The following is a 25,525-nucleotide window of genomic DNA, read 5'->3' as shown; positions in this document are numbered from 1 at the left end:
ATGATCGATACTAATATAACTTCGTCGTAAATCATCCACCTTTTTCCTGTCAGCTCACTTGCTCCGGTCCTCACCAAAACACGCACTTACTAACGAGAATTTTATGTATTTTTACGATATACCGTAGATCGTGATGTCACGAATGCGCAACAATTTTTTGCTCTGTTTCATTCTTTTACTTTTCTTTTTATTATTTTTTTGTTTATTTTTTTTTCTAGTAATACCTACGTTGAGGTTGCAACAAAACGAAGGAGTTACAAACGTTTTCTGATTTTATAATAGAGATAAAACGAGAGAGAGAGAGAGAGAGAGAGAGAAAGAGAGAGAGCAAAATCTTATAAAAAAAGAAGTATAATGATTAAAAATGTATCATCTTACACAAATAGATTTCAATCTATCAATAATTTATTGTAATTATGTAGAATACATAGAAAGTGCTATGGTATCTATTTGTTTCGGAACTTTGTGTAAACTATCGATAAGTTTTATAGAGTTAAATAATTATTTGTATGATTATAGATATGTATTTCGTATAATGTTTACTTGCAGTTAACGTGTATTATTTGTAGAAGCTCGCATTTCACTCCCTTCGATATACAGTTGCCTTGATCGATATTAAATTATGGGAGAGTGTATGTGAGATCTTTATATCACGATCGTGCACAGAATGTCTTCGTGAAAGCTTATTATTTGCTTATTCTCTACTATATGCAAGCTTCCAAGCTTCTCTCTCTTTCTCTCTCTCTCTCTCTCTCTCTCTCTCTTTCTCTTTCACTCACTCTCTCACTACTTCTCTTTCTTTATAAAATGTGTGAACGTATGAGCGTGTCTGTGTGCGAACGAGCGCGTGTGTATATTTATGCACTTCAAATAGAATCGAACCTGTGCTTATAAGCTCGCGGCTATATATTCTTTTCTGGCAGACGACGTTGTCATTTTTGTCATCGTCGTCATCATATTGGTTATTGTTGATATTATATTGAAGAATCGATCTTGGCTTCTTCGATAGCGAGATATTGAATTTTCTTACGGTGTCTCTCGCTTTAAAGTTTAAATAACGATGTAAAAAGAAGGTCACACAGATCAAAATATCAGTCGTATTTCTCGTGAAAAAAATATAGATTAGAAGTATACAAAAACAAATATAAACATTTGTCTTATTAGTCTGATCGACATAGTTCTAATGAAATTATGAAGTAATATTTGAAATGTTTTCTGGCAGTCGTCGTTTAACGTGAGTTTTGATCAATTAATAAATCTTCGTTAAGAGGAAAGCGAAAGCATGCTGCGGCTAAAGATTTTTTTCTTTCTCACTTTCTCTCTCTCTCTCTCTCTCTCTCTCTTTCTCTTTCGCACTCTTTCTTTCTCTAGATAGAAAAGAATAATTTTTCTCACGAGCTTGTTCCTAAAGAACGGGGGCAATTAAATCTACCCTTTTATATACGTTCCAAGTAATTAAAGACTGGCACGTACGATAAAACGTGTTTTATCTCGAGGATTTGAAGAATTACTTATACCTTTCTTCTGTTAAAAATAAAAAACTGTAATAAGAAAAAGAGGGAAAGGGAGAGAGAGAGAGAAAGAGAGAGAAAGAGAGAGAAAGAGAGAGAAAGAGAGAGAGATATCGTACAAATCCATCGTACTTAAGAGCACCCGGATAATAAAATCGAAATGAGTTCTTTCTCTCCTGCGCTATTTAAACGGCAATTAGCGTCTGCATTTTTATGCTAATTTCTTTTTGTCCTTTCTTTTTTTTGTCAGTGAAATTTTATTGCCATATTATAACGTTTTCGTTGCTGTTCCTATAGATTAATTTTATTTCGAATCGAATATTATTCCATTTTTCTTCTTTTCTCGGAGATTGAAATTGCTAAAATTTGTATAAACAAAAGAACGTTATACCGTTTCTATGATAAAGTGCTACTGTTTTTAGTATAGATATTACATGCTCCAGTCTATGGATGACAAAAACAAAAAAATAAAAATAAAAAGAAGAAAAATGTTTAAAGCTGTATGGACCACGAATTGGTATCGTTTTATATGCCCAAGAGAAAAATATTTCGATGAATATTTGTATATCTGTATCCAATACATCAATTGGTATTGATTTTATATGCATTCTCATATTTAGTTGTAGACGGAATAGCCCAACGTGGATGAATAATATAGTACTATATTCAGAAGAATGGTGTTTTAAGAGATTGTTCGTCCATCAAACTGTTTTTTATGAAAAATACGTCAGAAAATAATTTATATTAAAAAATTGTTTGAAATATTTTCATAAATGTACTCGAGTGTAATATACATGTATAAAAAACTTCAATTTTCAAATGACTTCGTAAAAAGGTGTAATACGTACAGAAATATTAATTTAATCGAGAAGTTACGTTATTTAAAAGACTCTAGACACTCGAGGTAGAAAGGTTTTTAAATATGTGAATTCAGAAAAAAAAAACAAAATAAATAAATACATATTTTATACATGTGAATTTTGATAGATAAAATTCGAATTCATTGTGAATTTCGAGCGAGCAAAAATAAACATTTTGGTGAATGTAAAGATGAAAACTTCAAATCCAAATCGCAACTATTTTGATAATATCGGAAAATTACAGAATGATGAATGGTTTAGCATAATCGTGGCCGAGACGTAAAAACGAAATGAGCAAAGCGTGGATCGGTCTTCAAGAGTCCTGCTTTTAAAATGCCACAGACAGAGCTGACTGGTTTATCTTTCTGTCTCGCTCTATTCTCCCATCACATTTCTGAACATAAAAGTTGCTCTTGTTTATTTTTTTTTCCGTACAATTATATACTCAATATTGGCGTCATTATTCTTATAACAATCCTCGAATTTTCATACTTTTTTCTGTCTTTGTCTCTTTTTTTCTTTCTTTTATTCTCATTTATGCAACAGAAAATATGCAACAGAACAGGTCGAAGTGGCTAAGAGGGGAAGAATAAATTAAAGTAAAAAATGCACATTACGGTATTTTTGTAAAACAAAAAGAATTTATCTGTATTATCTACGAACGTAAATGCGCTGTGACAGAGAAAACGAAAAAGTCAGATAAAGAAACGAGAGAAAGGTTGACCTTATAGATCTCGTATATTCTTCTTTAAATTTTTGTATAAAATGTATATCGCCTTCTCAGCGAAGAGTGTTTTAAACATTTGCGTATTCCAATCTTCTACTAAGCGATTCGAGTATGCACCAATGCAGAATAAACGATGAACGCGACTGAAATTTTTCTCTCTCTCTCTCCCTCTTTCTCTTTCTACACTTCGTGGAGGCTAGTACCTACTTTCTTATTTTACGATCGATGAGATATAATAATAGAAGCAAAACGGAACGTCGTTCGAATCCTAATGATTCTAGTCATTTTCAAATATCGTTAGAATTATTAAATCTAGTCATTATTACATTATATTTCGATAGATTTATCAAATAGTTTTTCATTTAGTTATTTTTATTCTTATCATGATGGTATTTAAAATATTGTTGAAACTTTTTATAAAACGTACAAAGAGCTATGAATTTTTCAATATAAATATCGAAAAATTCATGTGTTACATAAAATGTATCAATAATTAAACAAAATATAGTGTTTCTTTATAGAAGTGTATAAAATACAAAAAAAAGCTTTTAACAAATTAAACATCGAGTACTTTAAAAAAAATTGCATTTCTATTTGATAAATGGTTCTTTTTTTATTTTTTTATACATATCCTATAAATATAATTAAAATCGATCAATTCTATAGCGAGTTACGTTTATTCAAAAAGATCTATATGATCATTAAAGTTAAATGCCTTAATGAATACATATCAACGAGTTATTACGGAAAAAAAAAGAATAGAAGAAAAATTCTGATCATATTAACAAACGTGAAACGCTTTAAACAACGAGGTTACAAGATTCTATGGTTAAACTCATAAAAGTTCATTTCGCAACTAAAAGTGTAATATCATGATAAAGACGATGGAATACATGTTTGGGCTGGCGTTGGCAATAATTTTTCATTGTCGAGTTGCCGCATGCGATTCCGTCACCGATACCGAGGAGGAGCAATTATTTACATAAAACAATGTCTGGAAAATTAACCGTACAAGATATTAACGTTCGATGTATTAAATGATTTTACAATATGTACGTGTTACAATAATTTTCGAATTTCTTCGTTGAAGAATAATTGTACAATGTCTTACCCTCGAAAAAAATTTATTTCGTTTCATAGATCATACGTGATGAGTTAAAATACATTATAATATCTCATCGACGATGAATTCGCATCCAGCATTTAAGCATATTAGATATTAAATACATTAGGAACCAGAGAAAAAGAGAGATAGAGAGAGAAAGAGAGAGAGAGAGAAAGAGAGAGAGAGAGAGAGAGAGAGAGAGAGAGAGAGAGAGAGAGAGAGAGAGAGAGAAAGACATCGAAAATAAAATAAAAGATTTCATACTATTGGAGAAAAGACGTCGAAGGGCTAGATGAAAGACGTCTTTTCAGAAGTTGGTATTCCAGTTCGATTCACTTGGACAGAGGCAAAGTCCTATCCTTACTCTTGAATCAGAAAGAGAGTGAGAGAGAGAAAAAGAGCGGGAGAGAGAGACAGAAAGTAAGAGAGAGAGCGGGAGAGAGAGAGAAAGAAAGTAAGAAAGAGAGAGAGCGAGAGAGAGAGAGAGAGAAAAAGAAAGTAAGAAAGAGAGAGAGAGAGAGAAAGAGAGAGAGAGAGAAAAGAGAGAGAGAGAAAGTAAGAAAGAGAGAGAGAGAGAAAGAGAGAGAGAGAGTAAGAGAAAGAGGGAGTTGAAGGCACACGCACGGTGGCGCAGCCCTCATCAAAACTGGTTCACGGATGGAAGATCACCGTAAATAGGAGGAATTAGACGAAAGCTCGCGGCGTAGCGCCTGTAATTTGCGGACCATTCCATCCTTCTAAAGACCTACCATCTCCCTCTTTCCTCCCCTATGTTTCTTCCTCTCTTATTCCGTTCGAAACGGTGTACCGCTTTTCTACCGGCCATTATCCCCCTTTTGTTACAACTCTGTTCTGCCCAGACGTAATTCGATTCTTTCGACCTTTCGAACTTCTTCCTGAGCGGCCTCATCATCCCTTATCTTTTGGTCCTGTTCGGCAAATCTTCCACTTCTCTAAAGGAGCGAATGAACGTGCATCGTATTTTTCTTTGACGTTAATGGATCAGAAAAATGCTGTCAAATTAATCGTAGTAACTCTCAAGTTACATACTTATGTGTGTGTATGTATCTGCATTTTGTATTTAATTATTACTTCGCGTGATAATGTAACTTTTATTTTACATAAATTTTTTTAGTCACGAAAGTAATTTGGTCATAGAGAGAAGAAAAAAAAAATAAAAGAAGAAAAAGTACATATTTTTTACTTTTGATCGCTCTACGAAATTTATCAAAATTAAGAGGTATTATATATCTACTAAGGAAAGTCTTTGTTTTTCCGAAGATCGTATCTTATAATATGAAAGCACCCTGATACCATAGAGATTAGCAATATCGTGTATTCTACGTGAACGTCATAGAAAGTTAGTAGAAATTTTCCTCGGAGCATAAAGCTGTATTTCTTTTTCTTTCTAGACACCGGTAAGATAGGGCAAAGGACAGGAAGACAACGTATAAGAGATAGGGGTATGTTTTAGACAGGATAGAATAAAGGATGGTTAAGAACAAGGGACGGGATGTAAGCGACACGAAGAGAGAGAGAGGAAACCAAACGAAATGACTCTAGTTAAGATGACAAGTTATATGAAAAGCATTTCACGCTTGGAATAATAAAGACTTATGCTAATTTTCGAGTAATTCAGGAAAAACGATTTTTCATAGCAAATAATAATTTAAACAATATATATATATAATGACATTAATAACTTACCATTGATAACATGAACGGTAACGCTTGCTTTTTTTGCGAAAGTGGGTACGCAACTGTAATTCCCGGAGTCGCTCAATTTCGCATGAGTGATCCTCAATCTGAAACATAAGGCCAAAGGAGAAAGCGGAAACATCAGATGAACATCAGTTCCACCCTAAAGTATAAACTCTCTTTGAAGTATTCCACTCGACGTTACTTCTAATTAATATATGTATTCCTACTCTGAAATATATATATTCTAGCTATAAATTCGAAAGGTTTTAAAAAGTCATTTTTCAAACGAAACACCATGATCGTCCGAAGTAAGATTTATTCGAATTTTAAGAAGCAGAATGATAAGGGAAAAAGAAACGAGTGGATAAGGAATAGTGAAAATTAACTTGGAAGTTTTGAAGAAATCGTTTCGATTTCTTGACGATTTTCCGATTTACTTTTTCTAAAGTATTTTAAAAATGTTCACCAATGGCTCGTGGTTCAGTTATCGATGTTTCTTTTCTTTTCTTCTCTATAAAAGAAAAAAAAAGAAAAAGTAAAAGGAAAAAGTCCATTTTCCCGAAGTCTCGACCGGTCCATCGTAAACTTCTAACCGCAGCCGTGGGCGTTGCATTTTATCGGTGTATTTCAAAAGCCTCGAGAACCGATACTGGCTGTCACTTCTGTTAGGTGGCCAAGAGCATGAAGAAGAAAAGTATGAGCACAAACGGGTACGCGTACTTGAATGGAGAGCCCAGAGCGATAATCAACTCTCGCAACTTGCCTGTCGTTTTTCAAAAGGGACATATCGACGACAAGGCAACAACTAATCGATGTCGATATCAGATAAACTGTCTGAACTGAACATCGCGATGGATGTTTCTATCTTGTGCAATATAATCCGATAATATACCGATGTTAGTAATCTTCATAAAATTTTTTAAATTCTACGTTCAAAGATTTTCAACGCGTTCCAAGTATTCATCAAAGCGTATCAGAAAGGGAAAAAAAGAAAAAGAAAGAGAAAGAGAAAGAGAGAGAGAAAGAGAGAGAGAGAGAGAGAGAGAGAGAGAGAGAAATCTCGTTCTAGTTGTCTAAGAAATCATAGAAAAACTATTCTCCGTGATTTGCTCGATCGATCATTCGTTAAACTATATCTTCCAAGCTTATTTCATTGTGTTATAATCTATTACTCTCTGGAGACTAATAACGATCTTTTCAGATTATACCGTTTGCTCTTTGTACATTGTTTGTATATGTTACAGATTGATACCGTGATATATTTGAAATAGATTTTAGAACGAAAATGACTCTTTTTGTTTTTTTCGAAATATAATATTTAAAATAGAAAACGTAAATTCAAACACGATCATATAATAATAATAAAGAATATTTATTTTCCTTCATCTTTTTTATTTATTTCGAAAAGAAAAATAAATATAAGTTTGTTTTTTTTGATAAAGATAGAGATAGAGATAGAGATAGAGATAGAAATAGAGATAGAGAGAAAGTGAGAGAGAGAATGAGAGAGAGAAAGACAGTGAGAGGAAATTAATTCTGTTCTTGAACAAGAGCTCGTAAATTCGTCCACGTGTAACCGGCATCGCGCCTCGTGACAATCGTCAATCACGTCCAAAAACAGATGTACAACGTATACGTATGTATGTCGTACGTATGTATTACGTACGTGGAACGTGGTCGGTCGTAATGTGCCCAACGATATTCTAGCCTAGAGAAGCGAGAAACTAGCTAGAGAGTATCTAGCTCGGGTGTACGACGAGAGGAGCTAACCTCTCTCTCTTTCCCCTCTCTCTCTCTCTCTCGCTCTCGTTCTCTCTTCAACAAGAGGTTACCTAAAATGCAGAGCATGCCCGATGCATCTTCACAGTGCGCAACGCACCTGACAAAGGACACCGTTGTTCTCTCACTAATACCAGAGATACAAGCTGTATCATCGAGCAGTTTCATAGCACGCGTGCTCTCTGAAATATCTAATAATCTTTTATCCTTCTAATCATTTATTTTAATTTGATATCACTTATATTTTAAGTAAGCATATATTTACTTACGATCATCTTTTTTTGTTATACAATGAGACAAATTGTCGTTAAAACTAAAAAAATTTAATTTTGGAATAATGTAATATATAATAATAAATCATAATTCTATGAAATTCTATTAAATAATAATAAATAAAAATTCTATTGGAGTATTTTTTAGTTTGATACTCGCAGAAATATTCTAAGCTCGTATATAGTTATTTATATTTATCTTTTCATAAAATGAGCAAAATTTTTAAAGATCATTCGAATCGATATCGATCAATTTTTGAAATAAAAATTTCTGTTTTTATATATAACAAAATAGATGTATGTTAAAAGATTTCTAAGATATTAATAATTATTTATAGTCACGGCCATTTGAATTTATAAAAATCTTTTTAAAAGATCTATATACCTGATACTCTGATCTATTATCTCACGAAAAATAAAATAAACAAGTGAGAAATGTATATTAAAGCATAGTTTTTAGCGTTATTGAAATTGTCATACGTATCATGGCAGAGAGAGAGAGAGAGAGAGAGAGAGGGAGAGAGAGAGGGAGAGAGAGAGCAATTAATCTATCCCGAAGCCACGATTTTCGAGATCGAATGAAATATCGTTTCAACGAGCATGCGCGTATTGCTCGATCGTTTCACCGTGACTGATTTTCATCTGCATACCTGGCGTTGCTCTTAAATTGGAACATTTTTTTTCCCGCTCTCACAGCGATATCTACGAGTAGAGTTATAACCCATATCGCAAAGCCGTCGAACGATATACGAGAAACCGCCTATCGCGTTCTACCGTCGCGGATTTTACGTCGACGCGATTGAAAGACCCTTTGTATCGTATCCTTTTTTCCCGCGCAATTCCGTTACGCCGTTAGGTATATCTTTTTTCAGAAATACTAAGCCAGATAGACGAGATATTCGTGAGAGACGACGCATGATTTTTGAATTTTGTCAAACAGAAATCTCGAAACGTCCTCTTTATATATGAATTTTTTTCGAATTTTAGTTACTATGGAAAAATAATGCCATGTAACTTTGAGATAACTCATTTATCACACACTTTTATATGTATTATTTTATTTCATCTTTCTTTTTTTTCGAGACAAAATTAATTATCAGTTCATAGTCAAAGACAAACTTATTAATATATAGATATATAAACGTTCATTGACGAATATCAAAGTTTTTAATATAATTTTTTTTTCCTTTAGACATAAAAATAAAATTCAATCGGGTCTGTTTTATTAATAAAAGAACATTTTTAAAGGTTGGATTATTATTTGTTGTTTGTGATGATATGGTGCAATCTTTAACGATCCTTTCAAGAGAATGTGAACAGAGCACCAATAATTACTAACTACCGAGGGTATCAATTAGAAAGAGCGACAGTATCATTAAAATCGGGTCTCTATTTAAGATCGATCATATGGTGTTTCGTCGTTGGTGGTTGTTCAATGGCGAACGTAGGAGGATGAAAGGATACAAAAAGTTTTACCTTGATGTAAGAGCGTCGCTCCATTCCGTTTCAACGGTAATACGTGGCTCCGCGTTGACGTCGTTTTCTAATCGTGGAGACGTAACTACAGCATGGTTGCCACGATACCAAGCAACTGTTCCCAAATGATGAGGACCTTGGGACATGAGGCAGGTCAGTGTCAATAGACTTCCAGTTTTGACGTAAATATCCGATGTTCCATTTATCCTGGCACGTGCCTCTGAAAACGAGAATAAATGAATAAAAAGAAAGAAAAAAACAAAATTAGACGATGAGAGAAAATTTAGATTTCGTTCAATATTCATGCTATATAATAAAAATATCATTTTTCTATTTTCCACGCGTATCTTCGAATTCTTTCGATTGTCATGGACAGGAGCGCAAACCGATTCCTTTTATCTCAGAAAAGATAGTCAATTTTTAAAATGCTTCTCTAGAAGGAAAAGAAAAAAAAAGGATGAGATGAACGATCTGAGTGATTTCTTTGAAAGGGGAGACCGCAAAGAGTAAAATTTTTTATCGATCAGTTGGTTCGAGTGATTCGAGTGTCGTGTATGTTAGAGAGACAGAGGAAAAGAGAGAAAGAAAGAGACAGAGACAGAGAGAGAGAGACAGAGACAGAGAGAGAGAGAGAGAGAGAGAGAAAGAGAGAGAGAGAGAGAAAGAGAGAGAGAGAGAAAGAGGAAAAAGAAAAGAAGAAGGTTGAACAGGGAACGTGCCTGGTCATTGCGGGGATATAAAATTCGAGCGTACAATCCTGACACGGACTACGTGTGGCCGTCGATGCGGCCGCCGTCGTGGCCGCAGAGTGTCGGCCGAACCGAGTTCAATCCAAAAGGGTGCCCTCCTGCTGAACGACCACCACCTATGAGCCGTGTAACTTATTGATCGAATATTGCAAATACGTCCTCTCATTTTTCACTGTCCGATCCTGTGTGCACCTTTGTACGGCCGCGATAATTCACGCGAAGCCACACCGTGGAATTTTCTCGAATTCCGATAAAAATGATATTTGTCTTATAAACGTCCTGTAAGCCAGATACCATCCCGAAATTTTCAACGATTTTATAGTTTTTTCATTCATTTCTATTCTTCGTATTTCCTTTCCTTGACACTTTTAGATATTTATGTCTTTGCTTTTCTGAAGGTATCGTTTTAGTTTATTTTTAATATAGATATGCGTATAAGTAAGTTACTTGTATTTAATAATCTTTAACATTAAGTGTTAACAGTTACATTTATAAATTATCCTTGAATCGTTAACCTTCGAACAGTTTTTTTTTTTATTATAAAGATTATATGTGTGTGTACGTATATATATTTACAATCGTTCGAACGAAAGTATTCTTTTAGCAACTTATCGCTAGAGATTTTAGCACTGATTTGTCGTGTCGTTGGATTTAACAGTAATCGTGCGTTATTTGGATCAAGCTCGTCGACGGGACTTGGGACGGGCAGTTCGCTCGAAATTCATCTACTATCACGGTGAATTTGTCCAGAAATATATATCTATCGATGGCAGCTGCATCCGCTCGATAAGCCCAGTGCTCGTAGAACATCTCCTGCGAATTTTCGAAAAAACGTGGAACTATAACGTTTATTTTTTCGGATATCGAACAATAGTAACGTTCTACGATTCGTTCAAAACCATCCATGGTCGTTCGGAAAGGGAATATTACATCCGATCGAAAATCCAATCAACGATATCCACTTAAGATAAACATTTCGTTAGCGGTCTAGCGAGACTCGCTATCGCGATTAGAAGAGGATAAATGCCAACGTTTCCGTTGGCGTGTTTTTCTAAAATTTGTATTTACGTTTCTTTTAATATTATAGATATTAAATGGAGAATCCGTTATTCATAATATCCAAAAAGGAAAAGATACGTGAGGTTTAACATATCGAAATCGGATTAATTTGTGTGCAAAGAAAATATATACATTTTCGATGTTCGTGGAAGAGAACCTTTGAACTAAATTCGATGCATTCGATACTTTTGATACGTTCCTCTTCTTATCGATGAAGGATAAAAAGAGTAGACGATTGCAAAGATCGTTTCAGAGTCTTTGATCAAGATACCAGGAAGGAATAGAGCGAATCGTACGATACACGCAGAGAAACAACAACTACAAGTACTGATACCTCTACTATCTTCAAAGAACTACGATATATAAAGTATCGAAATACATTGCTATGGTAACGTTTTTGAACTAGACTTCCGAATATGTTATATATATTTACCCTCTACACGCCATGTTGCCCGAAGGTGCTTGTGAAATTTTTTAGCCCGACAAGCAAATGGTTTCGTCGAATTTTCAATTACGAATTTTATCTATATTTTTCTCTATCGTTTTATACGTATATACGTATAATATCTACAACATACGTACGTATACGAGTGAAGTACAGATAATATAGAAACGATATTTGTCGTTGATATTGCAAGAATTCCTTTTTTTTATCTGTGAATATATAGTTATGTAGTAAAAATAATGTTTGATAGAGATTTCTCATTTCATTGAAAGAGTATTCGAAATGTGCGTGGGAAAAATTATTTTGAAATTAGTTTCTGAAAAATCTTGAATATGTTCTCTCTCTTTTTATTTCTTTTTTATATTTTTCTACTACATATATATAAATACGTTTTTCAATAATTTATATAAATTTTCATTTAAAAATGAATAATGTCTCAATTAATATCCCATTTAAAATAATTATTCCTGCCCAAACGTTAATGCTAAATTGTTGTTAATAATTTCATGCAATAATATGCGGATAGGTCAGATGATCAATGATGAAAATTGTGAAAATTAAATATTCTGTTCTAATTGATCTTATAAATAGTTGAAGGAAGAATTCAGTAAAGTTATATGAATTACTGGAAAACAGAAATAGCTACAATTCGGAAACAAGATTATATCGGGTATACGGTTATATGAACTTTTTTCTTTATTTTAGTGTACTGAAACCAACCGAGAAGTTATGTCCACATATTTTGAAACACTTTATATATAGGTATATGTGTATATTTTGAAACACTCTGTATATAGGTATATATATATATATATATATGTACTACTTCGTACCGTTATTTTTATTTTACATTTTTTTTTACTATCTTGTAATTCTTTTGGTACTAGGACCTAGGATAATTTGTCAAAACTCATGGAAATAAATTATACGTCTCTCTCTTTCTTTTTCTCTCTTTCTTTCACTCTTTCTCTCTCTCTCTCTCTCTCTCTCTCTCTCTCTCTCTCTCTCCTTCTTTTATTTTTGAAACCTCGATGCAGAGAAAAGGTCCGACAATGCGGTCACAGTTTCCCCAATAATTCGCCCGGATGTTTTCCTACTAGCGTCTTTTCGGAAAAGGTTTTGCGTTAACGTTGGATTGGCGTTGCATCGGTGATTGATGATCCATAAAATTGTACTGGAACCAGATGGGTAGGTGGATGAGTATCAAGGATAAGAGGTGGAACGATAGGGTGGTTGTGGGGTGGTTAGGATGGAATAGACGAGGGTTTCGTGACTGATAGCCACTGTCTCGGCACTAGCTGAAAGATATATCGAGCGATACGACTCAAAATTTGCTTCCTATGGCACTCTTCGGCGTTAACGCCAGTTGATTCACCGAAGCGTTAAATAAATTTCATCCCTTATTTATTCTTCTTCTTTTCCTACTTCGATTTATGTCTTTTCCATTCTCTTCTTATTTGCTTTTTTCTTTCCGTTTCTTTTTTTGAATTTTTTTTTCTTTTTCTTTTTTTTTCATATGGTTTTATATTTCGTGTCTTTTTTCTTATTAAAAAAAAAATATTCTTTTTAATAATCAAGAAAAAAAAAGAACAAATATACAAATTTTAGCTTTATTATTTTACGTTTTATCTGTTCTTTCTGACGTTAGATATAATAGATTTGCATTTATTTGTTTTTCTGTTTTCTTCTTTTCTTTTTTAAGTGGATGATTTTTATCATGTATTTTTATTTTTGTTTCTTTGGTATAATAATATTTACGAGTATTCCATTGTATGTAACATGCATCAGCGACTTAATGGATTTGAGGCGATTAATTGGAATTTTTTTTTCTGTTGAAAGTTCCTTTCAGATTAATTGCTGGCGGAAAAGATTGAAAAGTCGAACGGATTTTAGAAAGTTACATTCCAGCGATGCAATATTATGTTATGATTGTTGAATATAAAACTGCGGTCGAGTTTATTGAAATAAAAGTTTTTCAACGATATAATCGTATTACAAAGAAAGAAACAATTTCCGATATTAATAAAGTCGGTACGCTATAGCTGTATCTTATTTATTTTCAGCTAGGATTCGATTGAATCCGTATAATGGTGAACGTTTTTCATCTGATAATAAATTTTTAACGAATAGCTTGTTTTCGATGTACGAATTGGATGTATAAACAAAATTCGTTAACGAATGCTAGATAGCATATCTTATAACATTAATTAATTAATCGAATAATTTGTTTGGATTGCTTAGAGATTTAATGATACCCATGAAATATTGATAATGAAAAGACTTGAGATTCCTATTCAGAGAAACTTAAATAGTAATCTTATAAGTATCATTATATTATATTTGAAATAATAGTTAATTTCTTTGCCAATTTATACGTATGCTAATTAATCTTTTCTAAGTAAGGCTATTTGTATGTGTATGTATACGTAAAATGAAAATTTTTTTTATTTTTAAAATCAAGATTTTTATTATAATTACATTCTTTGTATAAAAAAACGATGACTTTCAAGTACTGATATTATCTCAATTAATTATCTTGAAAATAAATGTAATACGAAGATTCACATTATTTAATATATACATTTTAAAAGAAAAGAAAAAAAAAAAGAAAAAGTGTTATAATAATCTCATACTTATTATTATTATTCAAATTTGTATGTTTATCCTGATTCTCATTGTAAGTTCAAATTTAACAAGTAGATGATCTGAACGATTACATTATAAAATGATACTATATATTTCAATCGTCAATGATGCTTCTTTGAATTTCATACTGTAATATTTTTAGGAAATAATTAATGAGATTATTTGTATAATTAATGACAATAAGTTTAAGATAAATATCTATTCGATCAATAGAAGTCTATTTGAGTTACGGAAATGTACTGATGTAAACAATAAAAACAAGGGAACATATGACTTTGATAATTATCGAATCAGTTATCATTCGTATTCCGACGAGTAAGTACACAAATCAGAAAATTTTCATTTATATTTGTTCACTTAACAAATTATTTTATATTCATTTAGACGATATATGATGTACATGAAATATAATTAACTAATATTTAAACAATAGCATATTTGCTTAAGCATTACATAGCTTGTAATAGAGAAAATAAACATCAAAGCGCTCCTCTCTCTCTCTCTCTCTCTCTCTCTCTCTCTCTCTCTCTCTCTCTCTGTGTTTGTACTTGTTCATTTAAATAATTTATATTTTCGATTATTTTATAATAATCTGATATTTAAATAATAATCTATTTATTTAAACATTATACAGTTCGTAACACACGTTAAATATAAAATTACCAATAAAATACCAAACAGTAAATAAAGAAATTCTCTCTTTACATACGGCTAAGCTTAAATAATTAATTATTTTTGATTATTTCATATTTATTTAAACAATGATGATGTACGTCGAGTATAATTAAGTAATATTTAAAAAATAGTACATACAATTGCGAAATAGAGTCAGCGTTAGTCACGATAAGAAATCGCGATACGACATTAAACACTTTCTTAATAATTTCTACGTTTTTTTTATTATAATAATGATACGAATAATTTTGTTTTTGTTGTTCTGCTGCAGAACATGACTGCAAAAAATAAAAAGACAAAAATCGCGAAGTAGAGTCTATGTTATTCACTGTAAATGAAAATTTTAATTGCAATAATAAATCCATCTATAATTTGTTGTTTCGTTAGTTATTAAATTCATATAAATGGCGACATGTTGCCATTGGGTTCAAACTTATTCGATAGAGAATTATTAATTTTTCTTTATATATATATGTATATGAGCGACGCAAAAATAGGATTTTTTTGCTTTAATTAACATTAAATTGGATTATATTTTTAATTCAAAGAAACACAATAACTATGAATATATAGATATATAAAGAAAAGTTTTTTCATTATTCATATATATAATTTTATATATATGAATATAATAATTATATATTAATATATATAATTATATATTACTATTTAAACTTCTATATAATTAAAGCGAGATCTTTTAAATTTATAACTGCAAATTTTTCAGATCCTTGGAAAATGATGTGACAAAGGACTGAGCATTAATTAAAGGATTGATAAGTGTATATTAAAACGAATGTACATATTTGTGCATTTAAAGGGCATTTCTGTTATTGGCTTTTTGTAGTTATTACTCTATGTTATTACTCTATGTTACTATTATGTAAATTATAATTAACTCTTTTCCTTCAGTCTAAATCATCAGAAAATGGCGTTAAAGAAACAAATGAGTAAAGAATAAATGTTGATTATTTTTCGAAGATTTCAATCTCTTTTTTATTTTCAAATTTTAAATTGAAAATAATTTGGTGAAAGTTGATATTAATATGTAATTTTTAGCGTCTATCTACAATGATATTTAGGAATATCCCGAATCATTGATTTTGCAATTTGTCTGAATATCAAATCCTTTATTACAAATTTGGCCGAAAATCGAAATTTCGCTTGAATTATCCATTTATATTTATACTAATCATATAGATGATATAATTAGCAACATTAGTTAGACTTTTATCAGAGCAATCTGTGTTATAAATATACATGATAAAAAAATAAGAAATATATATTGAAAAACATAATATTTATTTAATATACAAAAAACAATATATTTATTTAATATATTATTTACTTTTTTATTTTTATATCACAATTTCTAAAATATGTTAATAAAAATATTAAATTAATAAAAATATATTAATAATGAAATTAATAAGTGTATTTAAATATATTATTAGTATATTAATAAAATTATGTTAATAAAATATTGTAATATAAATATTAAAATATTATATAATATATCAATAAAATTAATTTTTCGCGATTTATTATGAGCTATTTATTCGTATATATAATGCACTCGTATATTTTCAGCTTTAGAAATAATTTTCGCTGTATATGCTTGTACTTGTATTTGTGTTTGAAAGGAATTTTTTTGTCATTTTATTACCAAAAAGTAAATAATTTGGATTTCTTCTCATTTCCATTACACTAACGAATTGTCAGTTTTCTCTAATAAAGATTCATTAAAGTGTATATTCGACAGAGTGATTTGAAACATTTCATGATTGATTGTGATAATCTTTCAAATATTTTTGGAAATTTTCTTTTAAAGGAATAAAAACATGTTGTTTTGATAGAAATTGGTATAGAATAAACATGTATTTTCTTTCTTTTATACTGAAGTTGAGGTTTCAATAGTAATTTTTGTTCTATGTACGTGAAATTTTAATAAACGGATAATAAAATTTGCAAAATGACTCGATATCCAGTCAAATCATCGATTAAATACAGAATCTAGAGGAATATTAAAAAATATATGTCGACTTGGCATAATATTCGGATTATTCCTAATGATATTACATTTATCTATTTAATTAGTTAAGTACTTAAATCTTATATAGTTAATTCCATATAACATTCATTAAATTCTCAGTTTCTAAATTATTTTGTTAAGAATAACAATTAATTTATTATTCAATTAAATTAACTAATTTATAACAATATATAAAATTAATTAATCTATTATTAAAATCATTTTGTCGTTGATTCTTCAAATTTTCTAATTATTCTTCTATGAAAAGAACAAACTCGTGATTGCAATTGTAGATTTTGTTTTCTTTTTTTTTGACAAAAGAAATACCATTTTAAGTTTTAAATATAACTTTTTAAATACTTATTCTTTAATTTTTAAAATAGTTAATTTTTTAATTTTTTTGAAAAATTTTCTTATAATCATAAATATATATTTTATTGATCTCTGTAGCAATAACAAAATATTTTGTTTTATATTATAAGTCAATTACATGTGAATAAAAATACTATAAAAAATTTTTTATTTTTCTAGAATGATCTATTTTTTTCTGTTTAATTTATTTTATATAATATTTTATTCTATTTAACTTTGGATCACTATTGCAGATTGTGGTCTATGAAGATCCATCGTCCTATTTTTTTTCCTGTTTCAGACTTGACTACGAGGTATAGGGATTTATAATGATTTGAAATTAATTAGTTTCTATGTCTAACAAAATGGAGTCAAATCAAATGGTCAAAATCTTTGATGAATTTTATACTTAGTTTTATAAAATTAACACTGCGTATTCGCGGCTTTTTTGTATATTTCATATAATATAATATAATGATTTTTATATAAAACAATTTATACATATATATGGGAATAAAAGAATAAATGAATTAAAAGCATTGGAAGAAAATGTAATACAGATTATATATTTTCCTACCTATATTTATTATGTTCTTTATTTCAATACGACTCTATTTTTCAAAAATAGAAAAGTACGAAGGGTTAATGTTAGTATGTAACACGTCGATTAGAATAATTATTTACTGAGGCTGATAATTATTCTAATCGATGCTGATTTTAAATTCGTTGATTATCCATGAGTTAGGATAATTAATGAGATAAATTAATTTATTTTATTCGGTTATTAAGTAAAAGAATTATAACGAAAAACAATATTTTAGAAAGAAAAATGAACGAAATAATGAAATATTTGAAAGAAAAAAATATGAAAAATAAATAATATTATTGCAATATAAGAAACAAATGATATAATAAGCAATTTAAAATAAATGTGCAAAAATGTTTGTATATGTTGTTAAAAATGTTGCATTATTATTATACGACATATTAGAACGGTGTAACTTTCTATTTATTATTATTATTTATCGTTATTTTTATTATTATTACTTAATTTTATTTATTCTTCTCCAGGCACGTACAAAGTGTCGATATTCATCTGGAAATATTAAAAAATGTATGAAATCAAAATCTTTGAAATTATGATTTTACTGATGTTTCCTTTTATGTTTCTCAGGTTATATACTATGTTTTTTATTCTATTTAGATAAAAATGTTCGTCATCAACATTTTTGTTATATGTTAGATCAAGAAATTGTTGCATTAATAAACATTTTTTACGCTTATCACATCTTCTATATATACTAATTAGCTTTTACCAAATTTTATTAGCAGGTGCAAAAATCAAAATATGTATCATCAACGGTTTGTTTTTTCTATTATTGTTACTATTAAATCATAATATTGAGGATCTTAATATTATACTTATTTGAAGTTTCTTTATATGAAAATTCTATACCTTTTAGTTCATCGATGTTACTGATATCTTCTATAGAAAATATCTCCGTATCGTTTTTGTTATTCTCTTTCTTTTCTTTTTTAATTTTTCTTTATACAATATTTATAGCGTAGAATCCTCGGATGAGGCCCTTGGAAAGGGCCCTTGAGCGACTCACTTTTTTTAAATCGAGCTCAATTTAAGTACTTTAATTTTGCTTGGGGAGGATGATCTTCAGGATGCCCACCCTTCGTTATCACTTTCTTTGTTTCTACACTCGCACCTTCTGGATTTCTTATTCTTTTCAGGAAAACTTTTTCTGGGGCTTTCTTAAAAAAAGTCTTTTATGCTTGGGTGAAGCTTCATTAAAAAAGGGCTTTTATAGTTGGCAGGTTTTCTTTTTCTTTTCTTGTTTTTTCTTTTTTCTTTAGACTATATCCATTTAGGATCGATATCACATTGATTTAGATTATTATACCGAAGATTTTGGAATTTTTTCGCATTATATGTAGAAAGAAGAAAAATCCTTTCTAATGTACGGTCAAGATAGATGTGAAGATAAAAGTGAGCGGGCACTTGCGTGATTCAATTTTGGACCTTAAAATAAATTCAAAAATAGCAGAAACATAACTTGTTGTGCTTAATAATATTGACTGAAGCTACCAGTGTTGAATAGTCTCGCTATCTGTTATCAAGCTTAAAATATCTGCAATTAATTCGAAATTTGAATTCTCTCGAAATGACAGCCATCTTAAATTTTTTTTCGATATTCCTTTGATTTTTAAATAATAATAATAATAATAATGTGAGATACAAGGTTCTAGCGTTAGTTAGTTATGTGTGTGTGTGTGTATAAGATAAGTCGAACGACAGTTGTACAAAGGATGGAAGGTTTTAACGTTAGTCGCGTGTGTGTGAGCATGAGATAAGTCGGTCGATGGTCGAACGAAAGTATGATCTGCCTTTAGTAAGGTACTTATGTCTATGGAAGAAAGAGGAGAACTGAGAATAAGAATGAGACGGAAGTGCAGCGTAAGTGACATAGGCAACAAAGCAACAAATAGAAGAAAGTAACGAATAGGACAAAGAACGATAGGAATTTCCAAATACGTATGCATAAATGTGAATAGGAATGAGAAAGGTTACTGGGTAGACGTGAGAAAAAAGAATAATGGAGGGCAGTTTTGAGTAGAACAAGCAAAGAGTAACAAGAAAAGATCTTGAGTGGTTCAAGCACAGAATAAAAAACGGAAATAAAGAGAACATAGGGCGGTCTTGAGTAGAACGACCTAAGAGTAAAGAGTTGTACTACATTGTAATACATTCGTTAATAAAATTCTTATTAACTAAGGATAAATGATTCGAGTTTCGCTATTCTGTACCTTCTAGGTAGGATTACGAAAAATATAAAAAAAATAGAGTTCCTATTAGCTCGTGTCTCTTCATAAATTCCAACTTACATAAAATATGTGATAAGACTTAGATATACGATATCACTCTTGGTATAATGTGTATCTGGTGTATGTTCTATCACAAGCAATGTCTAGTAAATGACTGCTTAAATTTGTTTTATATGCTATATATATAAGTTTAACTAGAAACAATAAATATAAAGTTAATACAATTTTTGAACTTTTAGAAGATATAGATCAGGCAATAAACATAAAATTTCGGTTTACGGTCTAAACTAAAAAATACTTGGCTATCTTTGAAATAGCTATATCTTATACACTTACTTATACACATATATATTAATTCGAACAAAAATTGCATAGAATTATTTAAACACTTATAACGAACTATCCAGATATAACCGGGTTACAACCAATCGGAAATTGTCCTTTCCTTTCCGTACACTTTCATTTCGCAAACTCTTCCTATTTGATCTCTCCTTTTCTACTTCCTTTTTTTTTGAAATTATTCCAGCCATAATTTTTTGAAATTATTGCCGGATAGTTTGTTGCAAAAGGATCGTACTTAACTCAAGAGTTAAACAAAACTCTCTAAAAGCATAACTTAAAACTCATATAGTACGATTTACTAATCACAATAATTAAAAATATATTGTTAAAATACTTTATTTATACTTCATATTCATACTTTTATGGCTTATCACCATTTATTCAGCTGTAATAAACAACTCACTTCATAATATATAAGAACTAGGCCTTGTTTGAATTTATTTCCTTTCGAGGGTTTGGTGATCGTGTTTTCGAGAACAACGTATAATTACTTATAACAACTTATAACGTCCATGAAGACATATATCAATACAATTAAGTGATCTATCTTCAGAGAAATATAATCTGCACACGTTCTTCGCTTGTTTTTGTTAAATGAAATACTATTTTTATTACATACAAAAATATATGTCACACACTAATTCGATTGTTAGGTTACGTGTGAGAGGTTTATAACTTAGACAAACTTATACATTGACATAATAAGCCATAGTGGGATCAGTCATAGTGGGAAAAGTGTTTCCCCCATCGCGTTTGTACTTTATATTTTATCCGTATCTGTCACTGAAGTCATATACGCTTCGAGCGGAAGATAGCATAAAGCCTTGAACAGTTTCATACTATTTCTAATGCAAATGAGCATTATAATATCTAATAAAAAAAAAGAGCTTTTATTCGTAAGATCGACGTTATAAAAGATACTTAAGTATCGTGAAACACGAAGAAAGATAGATATCTTTTCCTTTGTTTTCTCTCTTCCTCTCTTTCTCTCTCGAAAGAACTTTCATATTTGTAAATATGCATTGAATTACTCCGCTATGCAAATTGAATGACATTGGTAATCTTCAAGTTGGTTGACAGTACCCTTAGGAAATCGGATTAAACTTTCTCCATTTTTGTAGCGACGAGACTCACCCTTCATTTTTTTCTTTTATGTTTCTCGATAATTCACTAAAGAGAGACTTCGACATCGTTGACTTTTTCAGAATGTACTTGAATTCTGCATGATATAAAATTAACTCAATTCTCTCGATATGATCTCTCGAGCTACTCAACGTTCCTTTGTTTACATTTCTCCGAGATAATTTTTTCCCTCATATGAAACACACACGTACTCATGAATGCGTTCGCTAATTTTGTAAGAAATAAGAGAGACTTATTTTGATAGAGTTGCAAAGAAAAAACAAAAAAAAAAGAAAAGAAAAAGGAAAAAGAAAAATAAATAGACCGAGAATGTCTTCGTTCGAAAGAAACGAAGCTCTACTTAAATAACAACGAAGCTCTACTTGTAATAGGTACGTATTTAGCTTGGAAAGGAAGGAAAAGCAGTAAGAAGCAAGGCTCGTATATCAGAAAAGAGGAGAGGGTGACTAGTTCGGATTTATCACGTTTCAAAGTTTAACAATGTCCGAAAGAGTTTGTCTGGTTATATGTATATAGGTGTATGTATGTGTGTGTGAACACGAGAAAGAGAGAGAGAGAGATAGAGAGAGAGAGAGATAGAGAGAGAGAGAGAGAGAGAGAAAGAGAGATTCTCTCTTATCTGCTACCGACTTTAACCGAGTTCCGAGCCGAGTTTCAAGGCACAGAAAGTGGAAGAGAGAGAGAGAGAGAGAGAGAGAGAGAGAAAGAGAGAAAGAAAGAGAGAGAAAGAGAAAGAAAGAGAGAGAGAGAGAGAGAAAGAAAGAGAGAGAGAGAGAAAGAGAGAGAGAGAGAGAGAAAGAAAGAGAGAGAGAGAGAGAGAGAGAGAAAGAGAGACTCCAATAGCAGATATACCTGAAAACTCAATCCGCGAATCGCCATTCAGTAGCCCTGTCCTGAACTTTAGTAGTTGCACCGAGTTTATTGGCTCGTCCCACGAATCCTACATCCTATGGGCTGACCTACGATAGCCATAGACGGAACTAAAGTGTGAGGCTGGTTCGATCGGCCGAAAGTAATAAGTCGAATAATACTCTCTACTCCGGGCTCACCCTCTCTATGGATGCCATTCGCCTTTCGTAATGCTAGAAAATCGTACTACTTTTGGATCCTCGAGCCATCCGTTCAAATCGTGATCGTAAATATCGTTGAGTGATAAAGAGTATTCTAGAGAGTTCTAAATCTATTTTAAGGTATCATTCGATCTATATCTATTATTGTTGATAATACGGCATATTATTTTTGTTAATATCCTATAAAATACTTTTTAATTCTATGATATAATTGTATTCGATAAGAACGTGAGGAGCGTTAACAAGCTGTTTTGTAAATCTCGGTTCCAGTGGCAAACAGACATTATGTTTAATTTTGAACTCGTGTTAACACATTGTCAAAATATTAAGAGAGGAAGTCTCTCTATTCGTATATAATTCATTGGTGTTGTGTTTAATATACATGTTAATATGTTATATATACATGCATTTTATAAATAATATATAGAAATTATTTTGGATAATTATTTATTTGTAGTTATTTCCATTATATATTCCCATAAATATGATATCACTTTAAATTACACTAGCATATAAGTAAAATTTATCTCGTTTTCTGTTAACTATCGGAAAATTTTCTAATCTTTAATTTACAGCTCGGATTTCGAATTAATCGTTACGATATATCACTGATATAAACTATGGCGAACATAGAAAAGACTTATCTATTTTTTCTTTACGTTCTGCATGAGAGAAAAGACACTTGAATTAACAAAAAAGTAAAGTTGTTAAAAATTAATCGCCATTAACTTGTCCGGGCAATATTTCTCTCTACGAACAAATATGTGCGCGTTCTTCATAATTTTCAAGGTAGAGACCTTTGTAAGTAGCTTTGAGAGGGAGAGAGAGTGAGAAAGCGTGAGAGAGAGAGAGAGAGAGAGAGAGAGAGAGAGAGGAAGAGAGAGAGAGAGAGAGAGGAAGAGAGAAAGAGAGAAATAAAAAAAAGAGATTCATAGCTAATTCTTCGAGTCGACGCGATATTCTTCACTAAACTTCTACAATTACTCTTTCGAAGATCATCAATCTTTGTTTTTACTTTATATAATAAACCATATATTTCTTTCATATACAGTGTGATTTTAAAAAATGACAAAAAAATTGACGGCCAAAAAGTCTTGATAAATATATGATATATATACTTAATAAATATATAATATATACCTAAATGAATATATGATGTATACATATAATTTTTTTTTTTATTTTATATATGTATATATATACATATAAATATATATATATATGTGTATATACACATATATACACATATATTACATATGTATATATATGTATATTACATATATATACATATATATTACATATGTATATATATGTATATTACATATATATATACATATATTACATATATATATACATATATTACATATGTATATATATGTATATTACATATATACGTACATATGTATATACATATCTTGTCAGTCCTTTCATTTATTCAATATATGTATTTTTTGGCATTCAGTTTCTCAATCCATCATTAATTCCATTGGGAGATTCGAAAGTTTTTCGCAAAACTTGTCGAGCGCACGTTCTCTATCCTGTAATCTATCGAGCCAATATAGAGGAACGGATTAACGATTAAAGGCTCGCTAAATTCTGCCATGAGCTGTGCTTTATTTTCTTCCTCTCGACGGACACCATAGCCCGTAGCAAGGCTGAGACGTGATTTATAGCTTATAAACTAGGATCACGCGGTGGCTTTGGAGCAAGAAAGAAAGTCGCCGTAAAGGATCGCTCCTTATCGATGCTCGACGCAGCGAAAATCTTTCTTCGACTTTTCCTCATCGATCTTCTTGGCTTTCGTAAATAAGTGTGCTGTATTGTATCGAATGAAACCAAGTATATATACCGAAGATACATACCTCGATGAGCTTCATTGAACTTTGTGAAGCTTCGTTGAACTTCTCCATTTAGTATTGCTGTTGTTAAAAACAATCTTATTACCGTATCTTTCTTATCTCTGCCAAGATAGCAACAGAGATTATATTTTCTATATATGCAAATAATTTTTATTTTATTTCTTATCCATCAAGATAACAAAAACAATTATATTTTTTTACATATGCAAATAATTTCGATTTAAATTCTTACTTTACGTGATATTGATTAATGAATTGAATAAAAAAGAAATTTAAACGGATCGATTAAAATATAAAGATGGTAACCGTTAATGTGATGTTTTTTTTATTTACTGTAGTTTTTTTTTATTATCATTATTTCATTTATCTTAATATTAATTCAAGCTGTAATGAATTATTTTGTTATAGTTTAAAATGCAATGAGGAATATTACAATGGTATCTTATTATTATAATTTTGGTTAATCCAACGATTGATAATTTTTTAACTGCTCCATTGCATCCATTCTCTCGTTTGTTTGTAAATGTTGTTGTTAAGCGATACAATTTATATAATGCTTTTCCCTACAAATGAACCCTTACGGACATGTAATTATATATTCAGAGAGTTTTTAATTCAATTTGTTGGTAATAAATTTCAAATTGGATTATGCTCGTAATTGCTACATAAAAAATTAATCGATTCTTTACCTGGAAACTGATATAAATTTTCAACGTCATTGCTTTACTGCTATTCGAAAAACTTTTTACAGAACAGATTTTAAATTCTATCACGATTATTGGAAATGTTTTATCGTGTCAAGAACGTAGCGATTATTTTAATTTGATGCTTCTATCGATTCGAATAATCGTTTCTCTTGTTACAAATGAGAATTCGAAACGATTTGTT

At 30.6% G+C, this 25,525-nt stretch overlaps 1 protein-coding gene across 2 annotated transcripts in view; it reads right to left on the bottom strand.

Annotated features, from left to right (window-relative positions):
- Positions 1-25,525, bottom strand: part of dpr1 (defective proboscis extension response 1) — a 298,154-nt gene that overhangs the window by 36,390 nt on the left and 236,239 nt on the right. The window contains exons 4-5 of one of the 2 annotated variants that reach the window (XM_035873224.2): positions 9,432-9,651; positions 5,911-6,008 (exon numbers count right to left, since the gene is read on the bottom strand). In XM_035873224.2, the coding sequence (XP_035729117.1) occupies positions 5,911-6,008; positions 9,432-9,651 (318 nt within the window). The remainder of the gene's footprint in view (positions 1-5,910; positions 6,009-9,431; positions 9,652-25,525) is intronic. The other variant, XM_085659744.1, reaches the window with a different exon arrangement.

Source organism: Vespa mandarinia, chromosome 10 (assembly GCF_050613455.1).
Source record: "Vespa mandarinia isolate Hongniang chromosome 10, ASM5061345v1, whole genome shotgun sequence".
Lineage (NCBI taxonomy): Eukaryota > Metazoa > Arthropoda > Insecta > Hymenoptera > Vespidae > Vespa > Vespa mandarinia.
The sequence above is the reverse complement of the archived record's forward strand: the minus strand, read 5'-3'. Positions and strand labels throughout refer to the sequence as shown.